Source organism: Pseudonaja textilis, chromosome 4, assembly GCF_049901715.1.
Source record: "Pseudonaja textilis isolate UNSWEBS1 chromosome 4, rPseTex1.2, whole genome shotgun sequence".
NCBI classification, from domain to species: domain Eukaryota; kingdom Metazoa; phylum Chordata; class Lepidosauria; order Squamata; family Elapidae; genus Pseudonaja; species Pseudonaja textilis.
In genome coordinates, this window is record NC_141993.1 from 13,307,856 (window position 1) to 13,326,684 (window position 18,829).

The 18,829-nt window shown below is 49.2% G+C and overlaps 1 protein-coding gene across 2 annotated transcripts in view; it reads left to right on the forward strand.

The window, feature by feature from the left end:
• The first annotated feature begins 248 nt into the window (after positions 1 to 248).
• Positions 249 to 18,829, forward strand: part of ARID5B (AT-rich interaction domain 5B) — a 133,835-nt gene continuing 115,254 nt past the window's right edge. The window contains exons 1-2 of one of the 2 annotated variants that reach the window (XM_087932272.1): positions 249 to 805; positions 1,188 to 1,442. In XM_087932272.1, coding sequence (XP_087788398.1) covers positions 785 to 805; positions 1,188 to 1,442 — 276 coding nt within the window. In that variant the 5' untranslated portion in view covers positions 249 to 784. Of the gene's footprint in view, positions 806 to 1,187; positions 1,443 to 1,820; positions 2,021 to 18,829 lie in introns of those variants that run through there. The other variant, XM_087932273.1, reaches the window with a different exon arrangement.

Sequence of the window (18,829 nt, forward strand, 5' to 3'; positions counted from 1 at the left end):
TGTGTGCGCACAAAAGCAAACAAATGCATTAATATTTATATGTTTATTTAATCGATCACCCCCCCCTGTCTCCCTCCTCCCGCCTTTAGATGGAAATATTAGCGCCAGGCGGCTGATCTAAGCGACCAAATTCCGCCGAGGGAGGGAGGGAAGGAGGGAGGGGGGGCGCGGAATATGGCACCAAGGAAACGTAATTTAACTATCAAACCCATCTACATGTCTAATAAAAGCAAATCTGCTACAGAGAATTAGAAAGAAGAACAGCGCCTCCGACTCCCGGCAGGAAATGTTCTTTATATTAGAGATATACAAGCAGGTCCTGTCAGATGAAGACTTCACCAGACCGCCTTTCGGCTCGGCAAAATGGAGCGGCGGTTTGGTTCGGCACTCGGGGGCCTGGCGGGCAGCTCGGGGGAGTCGGGAGCTCGGGGGAGTCGGGCAGCGTAAGATTTTAAGGAAGAAGCCCGAGCCCGATTCCGCTTCGACCCGCTCGCCTCCCCGCAGTGCCGGGCTCGCGCCTTGAACCGCAGCGCCGGGGCAGGCGGACGGCAGCCGGCGAGGAGGGCCCGGATTGCGCCCCGGCTGGGCAATGGGGAGGCGGCGAGAGGCGCCGCGGGGCGTTGCTGGCTGTCCGAGGCGGCCCCGGGCCGGGGGATTCGGCTTTTCCACCGAGGCTGGCCGGCGGCGGCGGGGAGACGTCGCTTTTCCCTGCCAGGACCTGATGCGATCCATTCAAGCCAACAAGTTTGGAGAATGTTGAGTTCAATCAATTCAGAGCGTCGAGATGGAGCCCAATTCAGTCCAGGTATTCGGTCCTCCTCCGCCCCTCCTGGCGGCGCCCCGCGCCCCGAGCCCCCAGCGCCCGACCCCCGACCCCCAAACTTTCCGGGAACTTTCCCGGGAGCTGCCACCCCCCTGGCTGGTCTCCCCGACCGGGGACAGGGTGCCTCGGGGTGCCTCGGTCGGGTCCCTGCCCGCCGGACAGAGGGCAGCCGGCCAGCCCGCAGCCCCCGCCCCGCCTGGCCCCGAGTCGCCTCTCCCGAGACCCGACCCGATCCGATCCGGCGGCCGGGGGAGGGAGGGAGGGAGGGCGGGCGGGGGAGGGCGCGTGTTTTGGAGATGGCTCTGCGGGGGCTGATGCTTCTCTCCCTCTTCCCCCTCCCTTCCGCCTCCCCCTCCCCCTGCAGTGGGTCGGCTCGCCGTGCGGCTTGCACGGACCGTACATTTTCTACAAGGCGTTTCAGCTCCACCTGGACGGCCGAGCGCGGATCCTCTCCCTCGGCGATTTTTTCTTTGTGCGGTGCCGGGCCGAAGACCCCATTTGCATAGCGGAGCTGCAGCTGCTCTGGGAGGAGCGGACCTCCCGGCAACTTTTATCCAGCTCCAAACTTTATTTCCTCCCGGAGGACACGCCGCAGGGCCGAAGGAGCGACCACGGCGAGGTGGGACCGCCGCGTCTTCCCGGGGGGAGCGGAGCGGGAGTTGGGGTCGGCGGCGGGGGCGGGGGCAGTGTGTCTTGTCAGCCGGCCGGCCGGCAGGGGCGGGGGAGGGCTTCGGCCGGGACGGTGGGCATAGCCCCCTCGCCGTGCAGGGTTCCGGAAAGCGCGGCCGGGAGACGGGGTCCCTGCGGCCGGGCCCCGGGAAGGCTGCAGCAGGCTGGCCCGCCTGTCAGCGGGAGCGCGGCGGTCCTTGGCGCAAGCAGGTCTGGGCTCTGCCTTGCTGAAGGTGCCCTGGACTTCCCGCCCCCGGCCCGCTTCGGGCTGCTCGTCACAGGCGCGCCGCTTCCCTTCCTCTCGGGGTGGGGAGGCATCGGGAGCCCGCCCCCTGGGCCGGCAGCGGAGTTCCGTGTTCACCTGGGGGCGCCGGGAACGTGTGGAGAGGCTCTGGCGGCGGCCTTCGGCTCTCGCTCTTTTCCATCCGCGGCGGGATGGAAGGCGGAAATTACGAAACGCAGGCCGGGCGGCGCGAGCGAAAGCGGCTGGGCTGCGGCCGGCCGGCAGGACCGAGTGCGGGATGACAGGTACCGGGACGGAGCTCTCGCCGGCTGCCAGGCCCCGGCCGGCCCGGGCACGAGCGGTGGCAGCGGCAGCGGCCCTTGAGCCGCCACGCGACCGGCGCCCCTTCCCGCCTGCCAGGCCGGGGGCCCAAAACGGGGGGAGGCGGCTGCACGGGAGAACGCGCCCACTGCAGCCCGGGGAGCCTCTCGCGGCGCCTTTCCCGGGCGGCTGGGTCCGAGGAGCGGGGCGCTGGGCTCCCGCGAGCTCCGGCCGAGATGCGGGGCTTCCTTGGCAAGGCAGCGCGGCGGGCAGCGACGGGAGGCGAGAGCTGGGCAGATAGGCAGCCTCTCCTTCGGCGTCTCCGAGCTTGAGCTCCGGTAACGGGCGAGCGGGCGGCAGGAAGAGGCCGCTCGATCTGCCCTTGTCGGGCAGGCCAAGCCGGGGACCGGCGCTTCCAGTGCCCTTCTCTGCTCCGCGGAAGGGGCCGCGTAGGGCCCTCCGGACAGCTCTCCGGCGCCCCCTGCTTTCGCAGCCCGGGAGCCTCCCCCGGGCCCCTGTGCAGCGGTCCCCGGGCCTCTCCCAGGGACCAGGTGGCTTTAGGAAGTTGTTCCTTCCCCTTGGAGGGTGATAAGGAAGCGTAGGCGCTTCGGACACCAGGCCCAAAGGGGCCACCGCAAAGCTCCGAACACGGCCTTGGTTTGTACAGTATGTACAAAGGACGGAGGCACCGAGATTGATCAGTGCTTAGGGACCCCAGGGAGCCTTAATCCACCACTGTCAAGAAGGGGGGAGAAAGGGGTTGCTTTTTTGTCTCCCTCAGGAAGCCCTGGAGAGAGAAGGATGCTCCGGAGGGAGCCAGGGCATGGGGGGCTGAATCGCTTCATGTATGTAGAGTCACCTGCACCTAGGAAGGTGTGTCAGATTCTAGGGGTTGGCCTTTCCCCTCCCCTTGAAAGAGGAGAGCCTCCCAAGCCAGCCCCCCGCTGGTCTTTCACCTCTGATTGTGGTGTTCGGAGGGTGCAGACGACCTGGGGACCCTTCCCAGGGGGGGGGCAACGGTGGCCAAGAAACGGTGGTCGCCTTCTCCCTCTGAGGGATCAGATAATGGAGCCCTGCAAGTGATGAGCTGAAATTTTAGATAGATAGATAGATAGATAGATAGATAGATAGATAGATAGATGATAGATAGATAGATAGATAGATAGATAGATAGATAGATAGATAGATAGATAGATAGATGATAGATAGATAGATAGATGATAGATAGATAGATAGATAGATAGATAGATAGATAGATAGATAGATACAAAATTCCTTGTAATGAATATTTATAACCCAGTCGAGCCTTGTTTTAATGAAAGGATGGGAAGTAGGCCACAAATCATTTTAATATGCCTTAATGATCATCTCACGTTATACGGTGTGAATATGGCTGAAAATTAATCCAACATGATGGGCTGGGACGTTCTGCACACAGGCTCTCCTCTGCGTATCCCACAGGCCCAGAGGGAGGGCAGCCCACTTGCTTGTAGGGATTCGCTGGCGTCTTTGGCTGGGAACTTCAACTGATGTGTCTGAACACCTTCCTGTTCTGGAGAGGTGGTGGCCACAACTTTGCCCCAATGCTCGGCAGCAGAGTCTTCTCCTGGCACCACCCTTCGGCCCTCTGGAAAAGATGCCAGAGAGAGCCAAGGGGCCAAAGGAGGCATCCTTACTCCCCTTGAAGAAGCCTCTGTGCTCTCTGCTACCCAGGTCCTCTTCTGTAGAACAGGAATAGGAATGGGAATGGGGAATGGGAATGGGAATGGCATAGGATAGGATACGATAGGATAGGATAGGATAGGATAGGATAGAATATGGAAGGGAGTAGAATAAAATAGAGAATAGAATAGAATTCTTTATTGGCCAAGTGTGATTGGACACACAAGGAATTTGTCTTGGTGAAAATGCTTTCAGTGTACATAAAAGAAAAGATACATTCGTCAAGAATCATCAAGTACAACACTTAATAATAGTCACAGGGTACAATAAGCAATCAAATCATACTAGGAAACAGTCAATATAAAAGGATATTGTAAGGATACAAGCAACAAAGTTACAGTCCTACAGTCCTAAGTGGGAGGGGATGGGTGATCAGGAGTGATGAGAAGATTAATAGTAATATTAGTGCAGACTTTGTAATAGTTGAGGGAATTATTTGTTTAGCAGAGTGATGGCGTTCAGGAAAAAACTGCCCTTGTGTCTAGTTGTTCTGGTGTGCAATGCTCTATAACATCGTTTTGAGGGTAGGAGTTGAAACCATTTATGTCCGGGATGTGAGGGGTCTGTAAGTATTTTCACAGCCCTCTTTTTGACTCCATGCAACATACAGGTCCTCGATTGAAGGCAGTTTGGTAGCAATTGTTTTTTCTGCAGTCCTAATTATCCTCTGAAGTCTGTGTCTGTCTTATTGGGTTATAGAAGCCAAAAGGATTTTATCATCTTTGGGTTTATATTGTTTGGGAAGAAAGATCCCATTGAGAAAAAGTGCAGGGCCAAAAAAGCAGTGTAGCTTCTTTCTCAGTACAACGAGACAGTTATTTTGAGTAATTTAACCACAGTGATAATTCTTTTATGTAAATGACATTAACAGCTATTTCCGAAGCAGAGAGATGGAGCCATTTTAAGTGGAGAAGCTCCCTGCAACCATTTCTAAGCCTGTGGGCATGAAAATTATTCTGGGGATAATTCATAGAGAAAAAAATAACAGACAGGGCTTGGAACAAGAGTAGTGTAATAAAAAGGAATTATATGCTGAGCTAGTGCATAAAATATGGCTGAAATCCCTACCCAACTTCCGTTTCCAAAGGTGGATGATAAATCTATAAAGTCAGGGCCTTTGGGGGGGGGGGTCAAAGGTCAGCAGGGTGTTTGTGTTGAGCACACCGATGCTTGCAGCATGTCTGTGTGTGGGTCACAGCTAGCCAGAGATTTAATGGGGGCTTCTCGTAGGCATCTCTGGGTCTGGAAAGGGATATTGAAGTGATATCTTGGAACGTCAGGCTGGGATTTCTTCCAAGCCAAACAAGCGGTAGAATCCAGGCCTCCAATTTTTGAGTGATGGCATCCTCATTGGTAGCCAGTGAAGGACTGACCCAGCATGCCTCTCTCCCCCCCAGGAAGGGCCCCGCAGGAGTTCTCTGTGGGACCCCAGTGGGCGTGAAGCGACCCATGCAGTCACTTTGTTAGATCAGCTCCTGGCTTTCAAAATGTACCAGGAAACAGGGTTCCCTCCTGGAGCTTCACCCCTCATTACTCGGGTGCAGCTCCACTGCTTGATGCAGTTGGTTTCCAGAGGGCTATGCGGAGCCCTTCAGAGGAAGGTCCTTTGGCTGCATCTTCCAGAGAGGTTGGCGTTGCATCCCTGGAGGTCGAGTCACTCTGGGGCCAGGCTCCTGCCTGTTTGCATGAACGTTTCGGCTGAGCTGGAGAGGCTTTGTCAAAGGCTGCAGCACAACAGACTCACATGGGACCATGAGAGCCACGGGCCAGCAATAAACAAGCCCTTGAGAGGTGTTGTCTGGAGCTGCGTGGAGAAACCTGAACTTGGGGGCGGCAAAGCCTGGGCACAATGGCTTTCAGCAAAAAAGCAAGAAATGGGAAATATGGTCTTGGAAATGTTTAAACTCTCCATCTTGGGGGGCCTCTGGTTTTACAATGAAGTGAGGACTTCTCAGGGTCATTAAAAAAAAGGGCCTGAAGCGGCAGAAGTTGCAAAAGTGACTAGGTGGACAATTCCACCAGCAGTTTGTAGCTGCAAAGGACAGGTTTCATCGTAGAAGCAGAATGATCGTTTGTAGCTGGAAGATCTACCCAAGATTGGTTGAAGCTGCTGCTATCATTAGTCCAGTCTGCTGGACTTTGCACTGATAGGGCCATTTGGCACCTCTCCAGCCTTGGTCTGAGGCTCTAGATGGGCAGCCCTGTGGCCATGGGCCAGCCACACAACCAAGGTGGGGGGGAGGACGGTGATTATGTCCCCCCTCCAGAGGGTGGTCAGATGCTGCTCCCTAAAGAGTAGAAGCTCTGCCCTCCCTTCACGGATGACTAGGAAGAGTGCGACTGTGCGCTTTGAGCCCAGAGCTCCAGCCAGGCTCTTCCCTGCTTGTGAAGTGGTAGCGATGGGGCCTGCGTGGAGAGGGACAGGTATGGGACATGTGGTCCAGGAAGCAGGCAGCGATCGGCTTCCCAGTGCAGTGAAAGAAGCCCCCGCTTTTTTATCTTCACGAATTGGGTGCTAGGAGTTGTGGAGAGCTCTACAAAGCTCAGAACTTTCTCGAAGCCTAGCTTGTGGCAGTTGTTCCACATTTTAATTGTGTTATTTTGCCCTGTTAGTCTTGAGCTAGTTTTGTCCCTTGGAGTTGTTCCATGGGTCTGTCCAGCAGGTTGTGCAAATCTTTAAGCGGGCAACGGTTGCCCTAAACTTCCTGCGTACCGGCCAGTGGTGGTCTGGCCCAGGCCAGGCGGTGCAGCAGAGACTGAATTCAGAATTCCTGGGCTCAAGCTGTGTCTGTGCTTGAGGGCCTTCTGGGTAGACCCGGCTCCCTCCATTCCACCTTCAATCTTCTTATCAGCAACCACAGGCTATTCTATGGGGAGACACAAGTGAGGCTCTTCAAACACTCCGAAACACAGATATACAGGTAGTCCTTGACTTACAAGGGTTCATTTAGTAACTGTTCAAAGTTGCAACGGCACTGAAAATGTGACTTACAACTGTTTTTCAAAGTTACAACCTTTGTATCATCCCCATGATTGTGTGATCAAGTTTCAGAGGCTTGGCAACCGGTTCACACTTACGACCATTGCTGTGTCCTAGGGCCATGCGTTTACTTTTTGCAACCATTTGACAAGCAAAGTCAATGGGGAAGCCAGATTCATTTAGCAACTGTGTTTCTAACTTAACAACTCCAGTGATTCACTAACAAGTGGGGGCAAAGCTCAATGTCTCACTTAACAACGGAAATTTTGAGCTCAGTTGTGGTCGTACAGCAAGGACTACTGTACATCCCCGCAGTGTTTTTGTAATTTAGCGTATAATGAAGCTAAGCTGGGGCCAAAGCAGATCTGCTGAATTGGTCCGACTGAGATGAAGCCGTGCAGGGAACGACTCTGTGGAACGGCTGCTGAGCGAACTTGAGATGCTGGTGCATACAAATGGCGGACTTTCATGCTCGGCTGTGTTGCTTATGGGACTTGTAATAGCGGAGAGTTCCGCTGACCTTCTGCCCACTATAAGCCATCTAAGCCAGGAGCCTCCAATCTTGGCCACTTTAAGCCTGTTGGACTTTGGGGAGTTGGAGTCCTCCAGGCTTAAAGTGGCCAAGGTTGGAGACTTTCATTTACTCCTTTAAAACCACAGTTTTGTAATGAAGGTTGAGAAGGTGTGACGTGTCTTCCATAAATCTCACCGGAGTACTGTGGATCTGGATGTCCAAAATTCTTTTGTTGGAGAAAGGCAGTTGTTCCATCATGCCTAACAGCCAGACTCTGGTAGGGGAAAATTCCTCACGCTGACAACCTTCTTGATTTGGTGACTCTGGAGCATTGAATTCTTGCCTTGGTGAATAAAAGCCTCTGAACATTTGCACCTCAAACGTATCAAAGATCCTGAGCGAGATGGAAAGTGTTTTTTAAAGATGTTTTAATTGAATGTTTTAAATAAGCATAGGGGCAAATTAATTTAGGGTATGCTTTACTTTCAGTTGCTTAGTTACACTGCAGCATATTCCTAAGCACAAGTGAAATAAATTGGCTCTCCTTTTTGTAGCCTTAATCATATTTACTGAATTGCCTTTGGAGCAAAAGTACCCAGGCTTGTTCAGGGCTTCTCATGGGTGTGTGCCAAATGCTGAGGAGGAAGAGATATTGGTCTTGCTGGCACTTGGGGTCTTCTACATAGGCTGCTATTTGAAGGGGAGCTACCAACACTACTTAAAGATGCTTCTCCGAGGCAGGGATCACCAACCTTTTGGACCTCAGGGACCACCAAACTCATAATTTTAAATCCTGTGGACCAGAGACCCTGGGAAAATCCCCAAAAAAGTCTGCAGGAAAATTCCCCACCCTATTTTTCCTACTGATCGATCATTCTTTACTTGGGATCGCAGGATACCATCTCCAGCTCCATTCTCAGGGGGAGGGAGGGAGGGAGAGAGAAACTTTTGGCTTCATGCAAGGAAAGCAGCAGAAGTCTTTCTTTCTCTCCCCCAAACTCTTGCCAGAAATGAGTCTTTGTGAGACTTGTCATGCTGGCGCAGCCTCTTGGAGCAGGAGGCCTTGCAGGGTCCCAAAGACTCATTTCTGGTGGAGTTTGGGTGAGAGAAAGAAAGACTTTTGCTGCTTTCCTTGCGTGCAGCCAAAAGCAGAAGAAGAAAGAAGTGGAAAGAAGCAACTGGTGGCCAGGCCAGATGCATGGGGTGAGTGGGGCAAGTTCCCCCCCTCCGCCCTTTCCTCCCTCCCCTCACTACCTCCTGTTGTTTGCAATGCAAGTGACACAAGCCTTGTGTTCTCGCAGGCCATGTGGGCTGCACAGCCTTGTGTTCCCACGCAGCCTGGATTAATTGCTTTGGGGGTGACATTTCTCTGCTCCAAGGCATGCAACTTCCCAAGCTTTACATCACAGGCCCAGTGGTGGTATTCAATTTTTTTACTACCAGTTCTGTGGGCCTGGCTTGGTGGGCGTGGCAGCGGAAGGATAACGTAAAATCTCCATTCCCTCCTCACCCCACTAACCTGCTTTCCAGCTCCATTCTGCATAGGGCAACCAAAGAAGACCCAGCCAATCAGTTGGGCCTCGGGAGGCAGAGAAGAGATGGGGGCGAGGCCAGTCACAGGTGAGGTTGGCCGGTTCTCCGAACTACTCAAAATTTCCGCTACTGGTTCTCCAGAACTGGTCAGAACCTGCTGAATACCCCCCTCTGCACAGGCCCCAAAGAGCGACTCACCCACGTTTTCTTCACCTTCAGGTTGGTTTTATGGCCGCCCCACCCAGCTTGAACCCTCTGGGTCCAATTGGGCATTTCTGATCTCTAATGCAGGGCTTTTGAGACCGGGTCCTGTGAGAACTTGATGGTGATCCATGAAAGCTGAAAGGCGCAAGAAAAAAGTCAAAACAAGTAGAGCCAATTTTCTACCTTTGCGTCCTGATCGAGGGGTTAGGGTTAGGAAGAAGTTCCAGGTGAGATCAGCTTTTGGTGGCCTTCATCTACTGACAGGGATGTTAGATTTGCAGAATTGGATGCAAAGGGGACTGATTTTGCATGGGAGTTTGTGTGCCGGTGTGCACATGCAACCCAGTGTTACGTACAATTCTGGCTAGAGGATTCTGGGAGTTGAAGTCCACTCATCCCCAGGTTGAGAGAAACTGCAGTAAATAGTACTGGGTTCCTATAAATATCCCTGAGATTATATGCATGTGATTCTGTACAAAAATGTCACTAACTGTTGGACTCGTTAGCTTAATCCACTAACATGTCCACTGAATAATTGTTGGGGATAGTTTTATTCTCTAAGGACAAATCTAAATTAGTGATCTAATTATTTGGGGGTATTTTGGTTTCTTTTTTCAAAATTATTTGGATATTACTGTGCCTTTTTCATAAAACCAATTCATTTCTTTTGCCTGTTAGAGTGACAGAGTTTAAATCTTGGGTTTCTTCTGCACATTTTAATGTTGATGGTGAATAATGTCCTGATTGATTGAGATATCAGACAATGGAAGATTATGGCAAAGACCCAGCCGCACAAGCTCAATCGAATTATGTCAAAACTGCCCATTGTTCTGTTGTACTGAGAAACAAGTAAATTATTTACAGATATTTGCTAATTAAAGCACATATTGTTTTTCCCAGCACAATGGGACACAATGGAAACAAAAGCCAAAAAAAGAAATCCGCATGCATAATTTCACTGGTCGAATGCAGAGGGCAACACTTCTTGCTAAGAAAAATATTGTCTGTCATCTGCCCAGAAAGGACTCTTCTCGGGGTAAGGAGAGCAGGCAGAGAGAGCAGCCTGATGGGAGTCCAAGGCACTGGACCTCCAGGATTCCCCAGGCTTCAGGGGCACCTTGTTCGTCTCGGTCACCCAGTACATGCTGGTCTGTTAGTGAAATGATGTTGAGAAGCGTTTTGAGATTTGACCTCACCCTCCCGAAAGGCAGATGCCGTAACAGCCCCTTGAAGGCAAGTAGAGTGGAGAGCTCAGGCAGCCCATCCTAGAAGTCTTCCCAGGTGAAGCTGGGCTTCTGCTGACTGAAGGACATCCAGACTGACCACGGGGATGGGCGACAGCTCTGCAGCAGGATTGGGGCTAGTCGGGGGAGAGGGAAGGGAGCGAAGGCCCTCCCCTTCCCATCAAGCTTGAGGAGGTTGCCCTGTAGCAGACCCAACGCATCCACAACTCTTGCATGGTGTTGTTGGCCCTCAGGTCTGTCCCCCTCTCCCCTTGCAAAGGGGGCTTGTGCTGATTTGAGGTGAACCAGGAGTCCTAGATTCCCTCTCCCAGGGAAGGGGCATCATAGCCCAAATTGGCTAAGTCCTTCCATTTCAGAGTCACATCACTGGGATACAGGACGGATCACTGGGAAGTAGAGTTTAAGAGGGTGCAGGGCTCTTCCAGGAGAATCAGGGTTGAGATATGGGACGGGAATGCACCTGTGTTTGGTGCTAAACTGTCCGTGCCTGTGGATAACATTGTGTTGTTGAATGCCTGGATCTAGCCCGTTGAGTCAGGCTTCATAGTCCAGCAGTAGAATGAAATTAGACTCCGAGCAATAGATGTGTAAAGTGTGTTGAACACTGAAAGGTGCTGTACAAATGCTGGTGACAATTATCTGAAACCGTGTAAGTTGCACAGTCATATTCCACAGATGGGGGAACCTGCTGTCTGTCTTCCAGAATGCCATATGTGCCATTTCTGTGCAAAAACTACAAATGGCAATTCTTTATATCTCAGAAACAATTGTCAGTTAATTAAGCCTCCAATTTGCATGTGTTCAGGTTCTGTAATCGTAGCGTTCTTGTGTGTCTGTGTGGTTTTTACTGCCAAACTTCTGTTGGCGGAATTTGAGATCGTCCCTCCTGCTAGAAAAGCTGCCACTCATCTGGGATGAGAGATGGGCCTTGGAGGAACAATCCGAATGTTCAGCCAAGATGCCCTCTTCAAAATGGAAGCGTTGGCTGAACTCGGAAACTGAAAGATTTGGAAACTCAGCGTTGCCTTTGATCTCTTCCTGGGATTGGCCTTCTCGATGCTCTTGCGGGTGGCCAAGGAGGACACCTGAGGATGGGAAGCGGTCCAAGCGTTGCTTTTTCACTGGTTTTAGTAGATCTGAGAATGGGGATAATTTTTCTCCGGAGGTGGTAAAAGTCTTCTCCTAAAGGTTACTCCCTAGAAAAAGGAAACCCTGAGGGTTACCCTCAGCTCCCTTGAAGGAATCCTCCAGCTGTGTCAAATAGATGCAGTCAAGGAAGTCTCCCATTGGTTAAGAGCTTTCCATAAAGCTGAACTTGGTTTTGGGGAAGTTTTCAAGAGGGTTGCACCTCTTCTTTCCTCCTGAAGAATACAGCCTCAATACGCCTCTTCTCTTGGATAGGGCCAACAGGTAGCCGTCTGGCATGTGACTTGGGCAATGCTTTGCCACAATTTTGGGTGAATGATTAGGAACAAAGAGGAAATGAGGAGCTGACATGATCCTGACGTAAGCTGATCCTGAAGGATCCTGGAATATGACCAAGAGATGAGTTTTGAGGGTGGGGATCAACTTAACAGATTAATAGAGTTGGAAGGGACCTTTTAGGTCATCTAGTCCAACCCCCCACCCAAGCGGGAGATTGTACACCATTTCTGACAAATGGCAGTCCAATCTCTTCTTGAAAGTCTCAACTGATGGCGCTCCCACAACTCCGGAAGGCAACTTCTGTTCCATCGGTTGATTGTTCTCACTGTTAGAAACTTTCTCCTTATTTCCTGGTTGAATCTCTCCTTGATCAGTTTCCATCCATTATTCCTTGTCTGGCCTTACGGTGCTTTGGAAAACAGCTTGACCCCTTCCTCCTCCTCTCTGGGGCAGCCCCTCAAATATTGGAAGATGCTATTGTGTCTCCCCTGGTCCTTCTCTTCACTTCCAAGCTACTGACGTACAATTTGTTTGACACAAGTGGTTGCATGGCACAAAAGGCTGAGCACGTGTAAATAACTAAATATTTAATCTGAGTTCATTGTTGTTGCTATTTTAAACATATACAGTGAAGGGCTCAGCCTGGGATGTATGCATTAAGAAAAAGACATCAGTGGACTACAGCACGTTCTTTTAATTTCCTAAAAAACTGGATAAATGAGCTGTAGCCAAGTTCCTGTTTGTGTTTTCCTCACTCTTTAAATCTCAGTCCTGTTTTGATTGTTCCTGTGTTTAAAGGAAGCTGTGGAAGAGACAGAGTTGCCAGCTTTTCTCCTGAACAGATATTGCTATTCTGAGTTCTTAATTCTAGGGTAGAAGCAGGCAAAATGTAGTAGAGGAGCCCAGGGAGAATTAGGAAAAAAAATCTGGAGTCATGGAGGGCGATCCTGAACTCAGTATACTTCAGGATGGAGCATGGGCGGCCCCGGATAGCAAATTTCTCACTGAACAACATAAATTTTGGGATCAATTGTGGTCATAAATTGTGGGCTACCTGTGCAGCATTTCAGATTGATGGGTTTTATGCATAAAATGTAAATGGGGAGGTGTGTCACAGAAATGCCATGGCTGGGAGGGAAGAGAGGCTGGGAAGGAGGGCCAAAGAGGGCTGAGTTGTCATTCTCCCCCCCCCCTCTGTCCCCCCTGCCCTTCCTCCCCCCCACCCACCCCCCACTCACGTGAGGGCCTAAAAAGGCATCCAAGCAGTTGGCCTGTGAGGGAAAACGTGAGGAGAAATGAGAGAAACAACTTTCAGTGCTTGCAATTTCACTTAGGAATCATTCTAAGTAGCCCACAGGAAGCATGTTTCGTGCATATTTAAATAGTTTATTTAAAGTAGCATGTGAATGTAAAATAATCCAGGGCGGAGGAAATGAACCAGGGCAGCCTCGTCTTGGGCCTGTTTGAAAGCCGCGGCACCCATTAATCACGCCTCCCAAGACTCACACTGGGGCTGGCGGTCACTAAAACGTGTCCAAACAAATCAGCTATACAACTTACGACGTGGAATCGGCTTGCTCAAAGCAAGCCATGGTTTATTATCTTCGCTCAAGAGGTCCTCCTCAAGTAAAGATTACACAACAAGCTGTGCTGAAGGGGAAACAGATAGGCAAGCTTGCAGCCAGAACTTCCCGAGCGCCAAACTAGCACTTTGCTTCAGACGGCTGAGATGTGGCGTGAAATCTGAATTCTCACTTAACTTTCAGAGTGGGACAACTGGTCCAGACCCAGCAGCAGTTTTGATATTTTGATTTTATATTTAACTTGTGTTCCCCGCCCCCCACACACACACCACCTCAGTACAAATTTAGATATAAATTATTGCCATTGCTTGAATGGCACATCAGTTGTCAAAACAGGTGCTGTCTGAAACAAACACATCATTCCATGCAGAAATTCATTTTTATCACAGGAGTTCCCCCTAACAGTGGCAATTTTAATTTCCCCCATCTTAACATGTGCTTCTTAATTCAATGCCCTATCGTAATAGCTTTAACCAACGTGCAATTCATATATTACAATAACTAGCTCGATACCTGTGCTTCGCTATGAAACTATGTGGTCAGGCTTAGTTTTTCGAGAGGAAAATAAGGGGGCGGGGGGGGGAATTGTGCCTCTGTCTACCAGCACCAGTTGATACTCATCTAGCTAGGGTCCTGTCAGTGTGTGAGAGTGGAGGGCTGTTTGGAAAGTGAAATAGCATTTCCCGTGTGAGCAAGAAGGAGACAGCAAGGAGCCTGGGTGTGGCTTAGCTCAACTGTTCTGTGCTAAAGCTGCTTGGTGCTGTGAAACTGAAACTCCTCTCCTCTGCTTGTGTTTTGGATTTGAAAGAGATTTCTTTTCAGTGGGGAGGGGGAGTAGAACTCCTTAGCATCAGAGCGTGTTAATAATAATAATATAGGAAATACTAATGCTCTGATGGTCATTTTGAAAAAGCCTTCCTTAGTGAGCACCTAGAAGCCAAGAGGAACACGTGTGTCAAATTTCAAATTTGTAGGCTTTACAATTCTGGAGATTTTGTGATGATGCGTGTGTGCTTTTTCACATATATATATATATATATATAGAAGATACTCAAGCATTTTACATTTTTCTCAGTCTTAAAACAAGTTTTCTCCATCAGATGGAGAGTAGATTATATCTCCCTTTGGGGCTGTCAAAAGTTCCCTCGATCACTTGTCCCAGCAGAACCTCTAAAGAGGCAGGCGTTCTTCTCACTGTGTACTACACAACCAGGGCAAAATCTGGCCTTAGGGCGATAATCTTCTGGGCTCTTCCTGATAAGCAACAAGAATTCCCCCGCTCATAAGTTTTGACTCCAAGCCCAAGATAAGTTGAGTAAACAAAGACAACCAGCAAGAGGATGAGATGTTTTTAAGGAGAAGATCTGCAAAATAGGAGCCTCTGTGGTGGTGCAGTACAGCAAGCTACTTCTGCAGCCAGCTGTCTACAGTTTGGCAGTTCAGATCCCACCACGCTCAAGGTTGACTCAGCCTTCCATCCTTCCAAGGTCGGTAATGAGGAGCCAGATTGTTGAGGGCAAGAGGCTGAGTCTGTAAACCACTTAGAGAGGGTTGTAAAGCACTGTGTAGCAGTATATAAGTCTAAGTGCTATTGCTATTGTTCTTTCACTTCTTGCCCTCAGGCGAGAAGAGACCATGCCACAGGAGGTCCAGTTCAATGGGTGTTGAGTCAAGAACTTCACCAAGAGATGCAGGATGTCCATTTAATGCTTGCTCATTATGGCTAAATAGAAGAGATTGTTTACTTGTTCTTCATTTGCAACAGAGTGAAATCTCTCTCAACTTTCAATAGAAGATTAGTAGCTGTCCAGCAAGCAGCTCAGCATGTTTTCCTTGGACAATTCTTATTTGAAGAATTGCCTGCTTTGTTTTTTTCCTCTTTTTTTTTCTTTTTTTGGACACAGCAGCGCTTTCCTCCTCTGCACTGACTTACTGGAGCTGAAACTAAATTACTTTGAGCTGTCTCTTTATGTTTGTTTTAATGACTCCTGAGGATGTTTATTTATTTTTTTAAAATTTATTAATTCAATTTCAGAGTCAACTGTCAATGACTCTGGATGGATTACAATAAAAAATAGGGGAGGGGAGGAAATCCCTAACAAATACCAAAGAACAGAGCCAACCGGAAGGCTAACTCAGCGTGACAAGAAGCCAAACCAAAACCTTAAGGGCTTCTTAGCCATCCTGACACTCACCAACTCCATCCCAGATCTGCCCGGGTTTATTGTCTGGCACAGTGGTCTCTCTACAGACCCCTGGCCTGAACTTCGACTGAAGGACTAAATAAAGTCTCTAGACAATCCATTTTCTCCAGCCTGGTGAACTCCCCAGCCCACTTCTTCCCAAAGGTTGAAGACTAGATGGAGGCAGGTAGAATGATTGGGATTTAGAGGAATTTTATTTCCCAACATTCAACAGAGGCACATGGTTTCACCCCATATAAAATTAAATGTGGGGGATCCTAGATGATCAGTTTGTAAGTCTGTGGAACCCAAATTAAAATCCTTGAGAGGGATCCGTTATGGTTCTCCTGCCTTAGTTGCAATTATCCTATTGACTCTTAGGGCTCAGTCATATATGTTTCTTCCTAAAAGCTCCGATTCTCAGAACCAAACAGATTATGTGAATGGGGAATCCCAGCATCATTGCACAACACACCTGGAAAATTTCAGTGGCAAAATCTGGGGTTTTGTGTGACTTTAGGAATATTGACAATGGCATGAAGGATGAATTTGTCCCAGTAGGAAGGGCAGATATTAGAGCCAACGTTCTTTAATGCACCTCTGGTTCCTCTTTTGTTGGCTGCATTGTCAATTCCAAGAAGGCGCACATTCTGTTGTAAATGTATAAATGTTACAAGTGCAACTGAGATTCAGGGAATGACTCCTCATGTCCTCCGCTGTTGGGATGGACCTGAGCTCCTGGGAAGAATGGTGTAAATTGCTTCAAATTTAGATTGGAGGTTGGCTTTGATGCCTCAGTTGATGTATTGCAGTTGTTTTTAAGCTTTGCTTTCATGTTGGTGTGCCTTTTATGCCTTCCAAGGGGGATTATTGTTAGCCACCAGGGTGGTGAGTGGCCACATAAATTCTCTAAGTAGATCAGTGGCTTTTCTCCTTTTAGGAGGGTCTGCTAATACCCAGGTGGCAGTGGAACCAAGGTTGTCACGGTGTTGTGTGTGGGAAGAGGGGTTGGTACAGGACATCTGATTCACTCCAACAGGAGCCATTGTGTGAGGATGAAATGGAATCAGACTGAGGATCCTTCTTGCAGCTCCTTGGAGGGAGGAAAGTGTGGAGTGAAACGGGCCCTCTGGAAATAGTGGCCCAGCAACAGGAATGTAGCTGGACAGTGGTGTTCTTGTGAGACAGAATGTGCTGTCCCAGCCAGTCTATGGGAATTGGATAGTTACTTCGGAATTATGAGCTGTCCCCTTAAGGGAATGCATCATGGTAAATGTAGTTAAAGGTATCCTGGGAAATGTAGTTCACGTCACGTGGCCACATCTGTAATCCCGATTGGTCACTGTTTTGACCCTCGATGGGTTGGGGGGAGTTTTCCTCACTTTTGCCTGAATTCCCTAACTCATGGCAGGTGCTTTCTATCGCTACGAGATGGGTTAGGAGATAACCATCTTTTACTTTTCTGTATTCTTCACAGAGGTAGATAAACTCAACAAAACATCCATAACAAAGTACTTTTACTGGTTCATCAGGTATCCTCATAACTCACATTTGTGATGAAGTTCTTCTTTAATGACCAATCCTTTGCATATCTGTCTTGTAGGTAAAAGCTCAGGAACCTGTTTTCTCTAGCAAAACTCTCAGGCCACAGGCGCCACCAACACGAGTGATGTCAAACTGCCCCCCCTGCCCCCCCCAAGGTCAAACGCAACCCTGATGCGGCCTTCGAGTTTGACAAAATGGGGAGGGGCGGGGCGGGATAGATGTGTATTAGTAAATCCATATTGTAGGTAAACCCATTGGCGCATATTTAGCAAAATATAAACTATTGGCGTTTACCTGAAGTAGAAGAAAAATTAGATGGTCTTTGGCCGTGGTTCATTTGCTTAACGCAGAGGGATGCCTAAAAGCTCTTTCTTTCCCATCGTCACACGGAGGTTGGACCAAGCTGGGCAGCAAACAGATCATCTCCGCGGGGACTTCAGAGTTGTGTCCCTTAAACGTCCCTCCCTGCTGCAGCTGGCGGTCAAGCCGTTGCCTCTGGTCTCTCCCGGGACAGCTCTGGGTCTCCTTGGAATGGGCTCTTGCAGAGTGTATTGAGAGAGAGAGAGAACGGGGGGGAGAGCGCAAGTTGTTACAGTATCAGCAGGAAAGTGTATTTCTCGTAACTGATGATAATTAGCACCATAATCTTCAGTCCAAATAGACAATTAGGCAAAATAATTATGTCTCTACAAGATGTCTGTATAACGTTAGTAACTTAGTATGTTTTAGCAACCTAAATTATTCTGTTCTTCTATTATGATGGGTTGACTATGTGTTTTCCCCTAGAATTTAATTAATCTCCCCATTCTAAGAATCGATTAAAACTTGGGAGGCTTCCATACTCATATTTTTTAACATGTATAGACAAGACTGAGAGGTTGTGATCTGGTCATGCATGAGCAGGTCTGATACTCATAAACAATTATGGCGATTATATTCTCATACAAAACAGCCACTCAGCTTCCAGCTCTTTTCAAAGTGTAGTCACAATTGCACTTTTCAAAAAGAGAGAGAGAGAGACACACACACACACCCATCAAAATCTCTGTTTACTCTCTGCCACTCCTGCAGCTTCCTTTGGACCTGCCTCCCAAAATTGTGTGCAGACTTTGCCCACCAAGGGGTCTCCTCTTGATCTCACAGAAGCTATTCTGTCACCTCCTGGTTCAGGATTATGCAAATGGAAAAGTCAATGTTTCTAGAGTAGGGGTCTCCAACCATGGCAACTTGAAGTCTTGTGGAGTTGAAGTCCACAAGACTTAAAGTTGCCACGGTTGGAGACCCCTACTTTAGAGGCAAAGGTTCTGGAGAACCGGTAGGGGAAATTTTGAGTAGTTCGGAGAACTGGCAAATCCCGCCTCTGACTGGCCCCGCCCCCATCTATTCGCTGCCTCCCAAATCCTAGCTGATTGGCTGAGTCTTCTTTGGTTGCCCTGCAGGAGAACAGAGCTGGAAATCAGGTTGGTGGGGTGGGGTGGGGTGGAAATGGGGTTTTTACAGTATCCTTCCCCTGCCATGCCCACCAAGCCATGCCACGCCATGCCCACCGAACAGGCAGTAAACAAATTTGAATACCACCACTGTCTAGACTAGAGGGCATCAGCCCATCGAAAGCAGCGATACCCACACAGCCCAATATTTACCATCTCAGCACTGATTTCTAAAGCATACGTTTTTCAAGTTTATGTGCCAACTGTCATCATGTATTAATCAAAATAAGTTCACCATCTTAAGCCTGGAGATGGTAAAGGTTCTTTACAGTTGCCTTGAGTAGACAGAAATTGAGTAGATAGAAATTAGGAATAGAGAATTATAATTGGAACTGAAGGAACATCATTTGTTCAAAAGGAAGTGAAGTGG